At 41.6% G+C, this 13,231-nt stretch overlaps 1 protein-coding gene across 4 annotated transcripts in view; it reads right to left on the reverse strand.

Annotated features, from left to right (window-relative positions):
- Positions 1 to 12,495, reverse strand: part of HECTD2 (HECT domain E3 ubiquitin protein ligase 2) — a 72,388-nt gene extending 59,893 nt beyond the window's left edge. For 2 of the 4 annotated variants that reach the window (XR_013449679.1, XR_013449678.1), the window contains exon 1: positions 12,301 to 12,495. Coding sequence is in view for 2 of the 4 variants with exons in the window: in XM_078077374.1 (XP_077933500.1) it covers positions 12,301 to 12,438 (138 nt within the window). In the remaining 2 variants the exon portion in view is untranslated. The remainder of the gene's footprint in view (positions 1 to 12,300) is intronic. The other 2 variants (XM_078077374.1, XM_078077375.1) reach the window with 2 other exon arrangements.
- Between the last annotated feature and the right edge of the window lie 736 nt (positions 12,496 to 13,231).

Raw genomic sequence — 13,231 nt, forward strand, 5'->3', positions numbered from 1 at the left:
GAATTCCTCTGATGGACCTGGGCAATGTCAAATGAAAACTTCTGGAAAGGATTCACCATTCTACATGCCATTCAGAACATCTGTGACTCATGGGAAGAGGTCAAAATAGCAATATCCACAGGAGTTTGGAAGAAGTGGATTCCAACGCTCATGGATGACTTTAAGGGGTTCAAGACTGTGGAGGAAGTAACTGCTAATGTGGCAGAAACAGCAAGAGAACTAGAATTAGAAGTGGAGTCTCAGATGTGCCTGAACTGCTGCAATCACATCATAAAACTTTAACAGATGAGGCGTTGCTCCTTATGGATGGGCAAAGAAAGTGGTTTCTTGAGATGGAATCTAGTCCTGGTGAAGACTGTTGAAATATCAAGAGGATGTACATTAGTACATAAACTTAGTTGATAAAACAGAGGCAGGGTTTTAGATGATTGACTTCAATTTGGAAAGAAGTTCTACCGTGGGTAAAATGCTATCAAAAAACATCACATGCTGCAGAGAAATCATTTGTGAAAGGGAGAGTCAATCGATGCAACACGCTTCATTGTTTTATTTTCAGAAACAGTCACAGTCACCCCAACCTTCATCAGCCACCACCCTGATCAGTCAGCAGCTATTAACATCAAGGCGAGACCCTCCACCAGCAAAAAATTATGACTCACTGAATGCTCCGATGGTGGTCAGCATTTTTTAACAATAAAGTATTTTTAAGTTAAGGTATGTACATTGGTTTTTGGATATTATGCTTTTATACACTTAATATGCTACAGTATAGTGTCAACATAATTTCATATGCAGTGGGAAATCAAAAAAATTTTGATTTGACTCACTTTATTGTGATATTTGCTTTACTGCAGTGGTCTGAACTAAACCTGCAGTATCTCTGAGGTATGTATGATATGAGCTGACAAAGAAGATAAAGGATCAGTGGCCAAGGAGATATGAAATCCAAGAAAACGTGATGTGTTAAAAACGAAGGGAGGATCAACTTTCAAGAAAAAAAGTGGTCAGTGATGTTAAACAATGGAGAGTGGTTAGGTCAAAAATGTGCCTACTTGAATGAACAACTGTGAAATCTTGGGGACACTGGAGACAACAGATTCAGGGGAATGGTGGTGGCAGAAACTATATGAACTGGACTAGTGAATGAGTGGGAAGTTAGGAAGTGGAGGCAATGAGCAGGGACTGCTCTGTCCAGAAGCTTTACAGAAGGGGAGAAAGGCCAGTGGCTGGAAGGGTACAAAGGTTTGAGGGAAGATACACTGAGCATGTTTCATGGCTGCGAAATCCAGTGTTTGCTTCTGTGGTTCTCAAAGCATCACTGCTATTCTTCGTGCAGGAACGGGCACAGATGGGAGCAGAGATAGGCGCTCAACCAAAGGGCAGCCATCTGGAGCCTGAGTGGCTACCCATTAGGTGGCCTGGCATAAAAGGCATTGATGCTTCCTAGTATGTACTCAGAAGGAGGTCTTTCCAGATTTTAGATGAAGGAATATGGAAAAGTGTGCCAGCCAAGAGTGAGAATAGCAGAGGCACAGAGAGCAGCCAATCTCTGTTCCAGTTTGCTGTCTGGATATGTATCATTCCAATAAATCCCCCTTTTTCCTAAGGGAGGCATATATGGCCCAGCTTTCTGTTTCTTGTAATCAAAAAAACTTAAACATGGAAAAAAATCCTTGGTCTACTAAGTCTCTTGTTTTAAGATAGCCATGTTCTTGATACTTTATACTTGAACTGACATGAAACAAATCATGGACAATTTCAGAGGCTGACGGTACACTACAGATTAATAAAAGCTAACTCACAAAATAGCCATTGCCCCACACTAGCTTGTACGAGAGAAATTTTACACATAACCTCATACTTTCACAAGAAAAACAGGGCAGCATGTTGTACCATGGTAAACTAAAAATTAGAGAATCAACTCAAGAAGCTATTGGGTATTGACATCAAACATCAGACTAAATTCAGGGTTAGAGAACATTTCTTTATGAGTCTTCTAAGAAATGGATCTACCACAATTATTACATCTGGTTTCCTGAGGAGTTTTGAAAATGCAATCTAGGAGTCCTACAGCAGGAGAACACTAAGGATGAAGTTCTGGAATGTGGCCAGCCTATAAGCAGTGGGTTGGATGTGTTGAAGAATAGAGAGTAGCAGGATACCCAACCAGCTGTTACAGATTGAAGATAAGCACAAATAGGGAACACGGGGGAAAAAAACATCAAGAACTCATTGAGGAAACAAACCTCAAAATATTTAAACCTGGCATAATAAATAATAGACTTAACTCTAGGCAGAGGCTACCATGGATTTAATAAACAGCAAAAAAAAATTATTTAGTAATTATATAACTAATCAAAGATCATATTTCACGAGTACCTAACATGGACCTCAATGGTCTCTTTGACTACTTATAATCACAAATAATTTCAAAAAATATAAATAAATACTTAGAGTATCTGCTCTGCTATTGTTAACATATAATATTGTCAACCTTATTTTAACTTTTTGTACAAATTCCTGTTTTCAACCTTTACTGAGAAACAAACTACACTTAAGTTAAATTTCTGATTTTTTTAATCATATTTTTCATCAGGTGCTAATAAGAAGGATATTTGTGGTTTTCCATGATAGCTTTTGTACTTAATACCAAGTTCTATCATATTCAAGATTCTGGCAAAATTTATCTTGCTCATCCTCTATTCCCCAAAAGCTGCTGTAGAAGATAAAACATTTTTGTTCACATTCTAAACCAATCACTGATAAAAGAATAAAATGCTGGCTCTGTCCCATTATGAAACACTTTTAAAGCCATAATATCTCACTACCTTAGGGTCTGTGAATTAAAATATTTTAAATTGAATTCCTATATCTACAAAATTCATTATTCATAACATATTTTAAACATATTTAACTAGTTTTGTGAACAAGCTGGGAAATGCTTGCGTTTTAAACTATATCAAGTGAAAATTAATATTACATTCTAGCTATTCAGGTCAACTGGCAGAAGTTTTACTTACTGAAGAGACAAACACTACAGATGGACTCTGCATAGAGCTCTGTGGTGAGGTCAGCTCTGGATGCAAAGCTGACACAGGGATCTAATCAACATGACATGTTAAACTGTGTTCAGTACCTTCTATTTGAGAGGTACATATGTATTTTAGAAAGTGCTCCATACAAAAATAATGATTGGGCATTCTAAAATGTTCAATAACACTTGGTTAGTTGGAAAATACACTTTTGTAGAATACTTGTCATCAAAATGCCAAATAAAAAGCAAACAAAGGGGGCGCCTGGGTGGCTCAGTCGTTAAGCGTCTGCCTTCGGCTCAGGTCATGATCCCAGGGTCCTGGGATCGAGCCCCGCATCGGGCTGCCTGCTCCGCGGGGGGGCCTGCTTCTCCCTCTCCCTCTCCTGCTGCTTGTGTTCCCTCTCTCGCTGTGTCTCTCTCTGTCAAATAAATAAAAAAAATCTTTAAAAAAAAAAAGCAAACAAAGGAAATTCAACATATATTATAGTAGTGGTTTTCAAACCTTCTGGTCTCAGGATCCCTTTACACTCTTAAAAATTGTTGCACATTTCAATTCCTTTTAAGATAACAATAAACCCATTTATGGAAAATATATTTTCTCAAACAACAACAAAAAAGTCTTAGAAGAGCGGCATTTACATTTTTCAAATCTATTTTTTAACATCTGGTTTCACAGAAGACATTTGGATTCTTCTATCTGCTTCTGTGTTCAATTTGTTGCAATACCAAGTCATGTACCCTTCAGAAAACTGCACTCTACTCTCAGGAGAATGAGCGGGAATGAGACAAGACAAATAACATCTCAGTATCATAAAAGTAGTTTCGACCTTATGGACCTCTATAAGGATGTGGAAGAGAAGAACACTTTGAGGACTGCTACAATAGGGATAAACAATAATTATAACTAAGAATGGATTTAAGAAATCTTGGGAGGACAAGAGGATATCATCCAGATCTGCACTGTCTAATATGGCCATTTGCTGAAGGGGGCTATGGAACACTTGAAATATGCTAATACAAACAGATATCTAGTAAGTGTAAAATATACAATTTTCAAAGACATAGTATGAAAAAGAGGTGAAGTAGTTTAGTTCAGCCAATGTCTATATTGATTAAATATTGAAATGGTAAATTTCTGGATATGCTGGGCTAAATAAAATATATTATTAAAAGTAAGTTTACCTCTTTATTTTGATTCTTTTTGATGTGGCTATTAGAAAATTTTAAATTACATATGTGGTTCGCATTATATTTCTCCTGGACAGAGCTCATCTAGACAGATGAAAACACATTTTCCTAAACTAGATCCAATACAGCACACAATCTTAGGAAAAAGAACAGAATTATTATTCTGATTCAGAACATCCCTACATCATTTTTGGAAGAAGGGATTTGTTGGAAAGGTAGTGAATTTAAATGTGGTATAAAATACTCTATAGACAAAGAATAAAAGATATCTGAATGAATAAAAACTGAGTGTCTTGCTTTGGTAATTTCTGATATATATATATATCAATACATATCTATATCGATACATACATCAATAAATATATCATAGCAACCTATACTTTGGGCCATATACCTCACTGAAATATCTTTTTCAAATCCAAAAATAAATATTTTAGCAACAAGTTAAGAGCTCCTAATATAATGCATAATGCATGTATCATTCAGTATCAATGAGTCCAGAAACTACCTATAATGCCTAGAAAAGCCACTTTACAAAGAGTGTCTTCCTGTGGTATTGAGCAAAGGCTACTGTGTCAAAAGACAGGTGAACAAATGTACATTTATATGTTTTAAGTTAAAATAAAAAACATTTAAGATAGTCTGCTTTACCAACATTTAAGATAGCCTGCTTTACCAACTTTTTATAGAAACTGACCTAAATTACCAGGTAGGGCCATATCAGATGAGAGGCCTCAACTGTGTTTAGTCTACAAAGGAGACTATTTTAGGCCCTGTTACTGGGTAAAGATACTTTGTTTTTCTTTTTTATATGTTTTTTCAGGGTTCCCTATTAGGATGCTGGGTTATAAAATCAGAAGCGCTAACTTTGCTTGACAGCCTTCTTTTAAGATGTGAAAAGTTAGCTACCTGCAAGGTGTGAACTTCCCTCCCAAACTAAGTAGCACCAGTCCAAGTGGAATTGCTTTCTTTAAGTGATATAAGCCACCTCTTTTAAAGGAGACTAGGAAATAAGGGTGTGGATTCTGAAACAAAATTCTGACACCAAAAAAGTCACAATGTAATTAATCTTATAAATTACTGAAAACTAACCCTACTTAATATAAAAGAAATGTTAGTCCTGAAACAGAAAATTCAGTGTTCACTCATCAGGAAGGCACGGTGGTATAGGAGATTTTACTCACTTATTTTACAACATAGGAAGAGAAAAAAAACTGCATCAACAGATTATTGTTACACAGTAAAATACTACTCTTAAAATGTATGATTTGATGCAATCACAATTCCTCAACCAATTTGCTGTTCTTTAATAAAAACATGTGGATAAAAACCAAGTTAATTTGAAATAGAGCTTTCTTTAATGACTAGGCTCAGACTTCAGATAGACTTTTCAATTCAGTTGAATTAGTAAAATTTCAATAATTTCTATTTTTAAAAGGCATATTCGTCTACTACAATCATTCCCCAAAACATGTTTTTGACTGCTTACCAAAATGTCACTAAGTTACAAATATCAACTTAGGAACAACTAATTCTTCATATAAGGCTTAGCAGTCTAACATTTTTGCAATGCAAGAAGGAATCCTTCACCCATAAACTCATACTAGAAACAAAACAAAACAAAACAAAAACAAGAGAAAAAGGGAAATCAAAGCTTCCCAGAGCTTCCTCAGCTCCACCCACTTCCTCACTTGTCTTTTGTTGATCTTTCTCTACTCTCTCTTCCTCAACTCAAACTAAAAATAAGCAAGTTAATTTCCAAACACTATGCCAAAATAACCTGCTACTCTGGCAGGGTAACACTAGCTGTACCCCTTTTTTGAAGCTATTCTTTTCCTCTTCAAAAAGAAATTCATATGAACCCTGGCATACACCAGCCCTGAAGAGTTCAGAGAATGCATAACGTCCTTTCATTCAGTGTGTTTGTGTGTGTGCGCATGCATATGTACACAAACATGGTAGGAAAGGAGAAGGAAGATGGGGTGGTACAGGACTGGAAGCTTGATATAGAAGGTTATGAAGGAAAGTACCAAAGCCACAGGACAGAATTAGAAAGGCGGGCTGGCTTACAAACAGCTTTCCAGCTACAGATGTTGGTTTGCAAATAATAATAATAACAACAACAATAATATCATCATCCAACATTTATTGAGTGCTCACTTTGTCCAGGCTCTTTCCTAAATGCTTTATGTGTATTAATTTAGTCTTCTCACTTACCTTATGAGGAGGGTTCAGTATCACATAGGGCACTTTTGGAGGTTCCCTGGTTCACAACTTAACAATGACCACTTTTCTCCAATTGTTACATACAAATTCCTTGTGTCCTAACATCCTGAATTAGTTATGAATGACAGAATAAGCAGGCAGCAACATAATGGCTATGCAGTTAAAAAAAAATTGACAAACAGACTTTACAACCCACTCAAAATTAGAGACACCCTGGACATGTATTTATATAGCTATCACCCCTCCTTTTTACGTCTCAAGACCCTCAGATTATTTTTCTTTAATGAGATTGCTTTATTTTACATAGAAAGTTCATTCCTCCATACCATCATTAAAACTGACACTATCAGATATCCTAGAACAGATTTTCTCCTTCATAATAGTTCCATCTCTGGTTAACAAAATTTTGAACAAACTTGTCACTAGACCACATCCTCTTTTCAAAAAAGAACAAATATTGCTATAGGTGCAGGTTTTTTGAACCACATTGCCCTGATTATAGATACAGTATATGGGAAGAGCATGGGTTTCTGAGCCAGAAACGTCTCAATTTTCAATGAAGCTCTGCTCCTTACTCGCCATTTTACCCTTCGGCAAGGAACAGGTAACCTCTCTGACTCATACTCCTTTTCTGTGAAATGAGAATACCTTCCTCACCATCGTAGTGGTTGTTGTGATTGTTTTTGGTTGCAATCTGACTAAACAAGAGATACAGGGAAGATGCTTAGCATAGAGTACGTACTCAAATACTAGTTACTATTTATATTACTTATACATATTAAGCATATACATATATGATGCTTTTTTATAATATCTGTGGTTTATTAATTGCACCATAACCTTGACTCTTTCCTGTCTCACCTCTTGTTTAGAACACAATGGACAAAGGGCATAAGAGTCTCCATGTATGAGATTGTTCCAAACACCTAGATGGGCAGGGTTTATGTGAGTTCACACACACGTTTATTTGGAATGCTATTGGCTGGATTGCCTTTTGATGTAAACATTTTTCTCTGAGACAACTTGTCTGAAAACTGCAGAATCCTTTTCTGTATCAATCTTCCTTCTTTTCCATTCTGCTGTCTAATAAGGTTTCACATCATGTGTGTTCTTCCATCCCTTCCCGTTAATCACATGGCTACCACCTGAGTGGATGCAACTGTTTATCTCGGGTACCAACTTCAAAGCTCCTTCTTTGCACTCTTCCTCCTCCCCCTCCAGGCTAACTACCGCTAATCACTACCATGGATTTCATTATGTCGCTCCTCTATTTAAGCAACTCCAGTGGCTTCCCACTAACCACAGGAAGGAAAAAAAAAAAGAGTCCGTATTTCTCTGCCTAGTGATCTGGCTCCAGCCCCCAGGCAATCCTACTTACCTCCCACAAGTTCCCAGCACGCTTCCATTGGGCTCACTGTATTACTCCCTAATGCTTTTCCTTAAGCCTTGTTCATGTTGTTTTCCCCACTGGATTACTTATCCCACTTTTTTTTGCCCATCCAGATCCTATCATCCTTCAATGGCCAGCCGGCTTAAATAATTACCTTTACTTCAAGGCCTTTCTTCACAGTTCTGCACACATTGATTTCCTTTCTCTGGTCTCCTATAGCGCAAATTGTTTCTATGGCTCATTGTGACTTACACATATTGCTTTGCTTTGTTATGTTTCCATGTGTTAGCCTTGCTTCCTCTGAGGGAGGAATTTTCTTTAAACCATGTTTTTGTGTTTTCTGTAGCATCGAGCCCAAAGCTAAACATAATAGATGTTCAATAACTGGTAGTTACATTTTGGCTAGTGGCTTCACCAAGCTCATTTATACACACCTGACACGATATATATGAACTTCTCATTCTTTGACTTCCTGCCAAATCCTCTCCACAAACTTTATGCTTTCCCTCAAAACCCTCCCCTCAGCTTCCACCTACTTGACAAGTCTTCTGGCCTTCATTGTGGGCAAACTTCCCTTTGAAATCCTAAACTGATTTCCTCCATTTCCCTTCATCTCCCTGACTTAATTAAATCTAGCTTTTGCTTAAACCCATTTCATTCCTTGCTATCCTATCCTGTGGAGAACTTCCTCCCTTTTCCTGTTCACCTGATTTAAATGTTGAAGTAGACAGTCAAACTCATCCTCACTTGCTACTATTATTTCTTCTTTTTTTAAAGATTTTATTTATTTATTTTATTTGAGAGAGAGAGACAGCACAAGTGCTTGCATGAGCTGCGGGAGAGAGACGGAGACAGAGAATCTCAAGCGGACTCCACACTGAGTGTAGAGCCCCAGGCAGGGCTTGATCTCACAACCCTGAGATCATGACCTGAGCCGAAACCAAGAGTCGGACACTTAACCGACTGAGCCACTATTATTTCTGCTCTTCCTTTGACCATTTTCTTCTTCCCTACTCACCATTTTTTTTTTCTAACTTCAGTATTATATCAGCAACTAATTTACAATAGTCTCCTCCACTCCTATTTGTCAACCTCAGTAAATTCAATGTTCACACCAGCACCCCTTTGTATCCATGTCCTGTTTCCAACTCCTTAGTCTCCTCAACTCTGTGGACTTGTGTCACCTCTCCACAGCAGCAGGGCCAAACCATGCACCCTGATGGTTTTCTGAGGTCTCTATCTTGAGCCTCTTGAGCATCTCTAATTAGAACCACTTTAACCAACATTTCTGTTCCCCCACCACCCTTGATTTCTGCTGTGCCTCATTGACTTAATCCATAACTTTCACCAGTCCATTTCAAATGCTGCTCCATAAACTTGAAGAAATGTAGTTAAAACACAGATTTCATGGTGCTCTTAATTTAATACATAAAGCATGAATTTTCAATCTTAGCTATATCTGAGAATTTAAAAGTCTGAGTCCCATCCACAGAAAGTGATTTAACTGGTTTGCAATTGAAACTGGACAAAGATGGCTCTAAAAGTTCCCCAAGTGATTCTACTGTGCATCAAAATTTGAAAATCGGTGCTCTGAGGTGAGATCTGGGAATCAGGATTTTAACGTGCTACCAGGGAAACTCTGGTCACTCAGGTTTGAGACCACTGTGTTAGGCACTTCCTGGCTAGAACAGACTTCCTTCACACTTAGGTGGTCTTAGAATCAATCACTTTAGGGCTGCTTTTTCCAGCACCCTCAATCCCACCCCTGCATTTTTTTTTTTTTAAGATTTTGTTTATTTATTTGACAGAGAGAGACACAGGGAGAGAGTGAACACAAGCAGGGGGAGTGGGAGAGGGAGAAGCAGGCTTCCCACGGAGCAGGGAGCCCGACGTGGGGCTCAATCCCAGGACCCTGGGATCATGACCTGAGCCGAAGGCAGACGCTTAACGACTGAGCCACCCAGGCGCCACCGTCCCTGCATATTTCTTTACACTTCCAGGCTATAGTCCCAACTCTTCAAGCTTACTTAGGGTCATCATAACTTGGCCTTCTATTTATTCTAGGGAGCTGTCCCTCTAAATTATTTCCAAACTCCCATAAAAATGTAATAGAATGATTTTTGGAAAAAGCCAATAATGTAGGGTTACATTGAGTCATAAACTCAGTCTACATAGAACTGTTCACCTGGGGCAAAAAGAATCACTAAACTGGCCCAAAGAAAAAGTTACTGATGGCAGTCAGGTTCCTAAGCAAACCTCCAGAAGCTTCATCTAACCCACAGAGGAGGCTGAAAAACAAACAGGCCACAAACTGTCTTTCCCTGTCCTTCCACACCAAGACCTTCCCCCACCTGCTGGTGAACTCAGATATCATCCCAGCTCTCCTGCCCTCTGGAGGACCAAACACGTATTTTCTTCAATTTTCTTTAATTCAAGGTTTTAAAAAATTTATTGGAACTCTATTCTAGTTTGACTAGTAGTAAAAGTGGCTTCACACTTCTGAAATCCTATAAACTATTAGAACTGAAAAGTTTTTGTAACTCATATGGTGACAAAACATGTACCTGACCTGAACTCTGACAATCCAACCTGATCTGAACTATTTATACTTGTCTGACTTTACCTCTCTTAGTGAGAACACACATACATTTCACTGCAGAGCTACTGACATGCTTGACTATGAAGGACTGGCCAGGACCTCACTGTGGATATTATATATGACATATGCACTGAATTGCCTTTCTAAAATCTGAAAAACTCTGGATTCCAAAACTCTAAACTCCAAGGGTTTCGGGAAACAGTCCGTAGACCTGGGTCCATACTATATTAATTTCTCCAAGTTTTTATTTCAAACCTTCAATTTTTCAGTTACACTGAGATAAATATGTTTTGGAAAGGGTGCTCACTTGAGGACCTAAACCCATTCATATAACTGTTTCTTATAAGCATATGCATTCATTGTTTTAAACAACTGATTTAGGAATGAACTTTTATTTATCTTTTTTAAAGATTTTATTTATTTATTTGACAGAGAGAGACACAGCATGAGAAGGAACACAAGCAGGGGGAGTGGGAGAGGGAGCAGCAGGCTTCCCGCGGAGCAGGGCTTGATCATGACCTGAGCCGTAGGCAGACGCTTAACGATTGAGCCACCCAGGAGCCCCGGAATGACTTTTAAAACACTGTCTTTTTGCAAGTTAAGAACATGCTGGATAAACTCTGAAAGCCTAGGGTACCAACATAAGAACTGGGTCTGCAAGCAGTTGGGTGACAAATTCCTTCAAAGCATTTCCCAAAGTGATTCCTAACCGCACATAACTCCAATTTACCACTCAATTGTAGCTATATTTTAATATGTGTGTCATTTTATTATTGTCCACACTTTGCTGCACTGATTTAATGATCAGAGACTGTTCTAACAATTTCCAGTTATCACAGTCCCTAGACATTTTTTAAAAACCTACAGAATCAAAACATTATTCCTAACACTTTAAAGAGTGAGCTATTTTAGTAACTTCTTAGTCATTTAAGAGGGAGGTTTTAAGAAATGAATTGCAAGTAGGAATAAAGAAAATGTATCATGTTCTCTAAACTTTTACTATTTTGTCAAGCACAGATGCATGACAAGTCATGGCCTTTAAATGTACCAAAGCAAACTTTCAAGAAGTATTTAAATGTTATATCAAATAAAATTCTCAAAAATCAGAGATTAATTTTTGTGTGTGTGCTCCAAAGTAACCAGAGAGTCATAACCACCAGTAAAAACAGGGAAGGGGGGGCTGTCCCATTACATCATCTGGCAATATGTAGTTTGAAGGCTTAGAGCGCTCTCCAAATAATCCTTAAGAAAATCCAGCTGGGAAATCATCCCTGTCAAGCTTAGATAACTTGAGTTTAAATAAAAGGTTAAAAAAGCTTCCCCACCTTACGTCACATGTCTGTACCGTATGAAAAATAAAACCATCACCGAGGCATCTACCTCCCACTATCCTGACAGCAACGGAAAGGTCACAATTAAGTGGAACTCGCCGCACAGCCTGTTCAATCCGAGGGGGGAAGGGAAAGAAAAGCGAAGAGAAGGGGGGAAATCTCCGCGTCCCAAAGGCAGGCAGGCACCTCCGTGGAAAACCCACTCCCCTCTGCCTGACACCTTGCCCTCACCCAACAGATGATAACGTCGACTCCAAGATGCCGGTCATTTCTTTAGAGAAGGTGGGCCCCCCCAAACCAGACAATAACCGAAAACAGGCAGCGGACGCGGCCACCCCAACATTTCCCGATTGTGGAAGGTGCAGCTCGAGAAGTGTTCGCGGCTGTCCACGAGGCACACTTCCCCTTCCAGCCCGGGGAAGGACGGCCCGGGCGCATCTCCGCGGGAGGCCCCGGGGGTCACCGGGCGCCCCCTGCCTTCCCTCCCGACGCCCGCCGTCGGGGCGCCCCGCTGCCCCCGCCCGGCACCTACCGCAGCAGCTCCGGCGCCCGCCGACACGATGGGCGGCAGCTTCTCGCGCTCAGGCTCCTTCCCTTTCCTCTCGTCCGGAGCTGCCGCTGCCACCTCCGGCGGCGCGGCTGGCGAGGGCACCCGACCCGCTTCACTCATGTCGGGCCGGGCGGCGGGAGCGCGAGGCGGCGGCGGCGGCGGCGGCGGCGGCGGCGGCGGCGGCGGCGGCGGCGGGGGCCGGGCTGCTGCTGGGGTTGGCGCTGCTGCCGCCGCGGCCGCGAGAGGGCTCTGGGCCGCCGCTTCCAACCGCCGCCGCCGCGCCGCCCCCGCGCCCGCGCCCGGCCCCGCGCGAGCCCGGATGCCCCGCCCTGCCGTCGCCCCCGCGCGCGCCCGGCCCTCGGCCGCCGCTCCCCGCAGCCCCCGCCCGCCTCTCGCCTCGGCCGCCCCCGCCCCACTCCGCGCTCGCGGGTGGCGGGTCGGGGCGCCCGCCGCTGCCAGCCTCGCCGCCCCCGAGGTCTGGGAGAGGAGGCGCCGCGGCCGACGCCGGGCGGCCATGTTTGCCGACTGTCGCCAGACACGGCGAGGAGGGGTCTGCACTAGAGGGTCCAGACTGAGGGGACAAGGCGAGGCCTGCAGAGGGTCGGGCCGGGAGTGAGAGCGCCCGAGTGGCGCTAGTTAGAGCGGGGCGGGCGCGGCAACATCCCCTGCACGGACGGCCCTGGCCTGGGGCGTCCAGACCCCTGGGACTGGGCTGGTGGCCTTTTCGCCCCTAGCGCCCGCTAAACCGTCTGCCTTGGGGTCACTGCTTGTCCCTGCCATCCCTGCTCGCCCGCCTGCACCAGGAGAGGCGGTCTCGAGCCTGCGCATCCTCAGGCGACAGCCTTGCCTTTCTTAGCCGACCGATTCTTTCCAGATGCCTGAGAGCCCCCACCTACAAAGGAAAAACCTGGGG

The sequence above is a fragment of the Halichoerus grypus genome, chromosome 7, assembly GCF_964656455.1.
Source record: "Halichoerus grypus chromosome 7, mHalGry1.hap1.1, whole genome shotgun sequence".
In the NCBI taxonomy this organism is placed as follows: Eukaryota; Metazoa; Chordata; class Mammalia; order Carnivora; family Phocidae; genus Halichoerus; species Halichoerus grypus.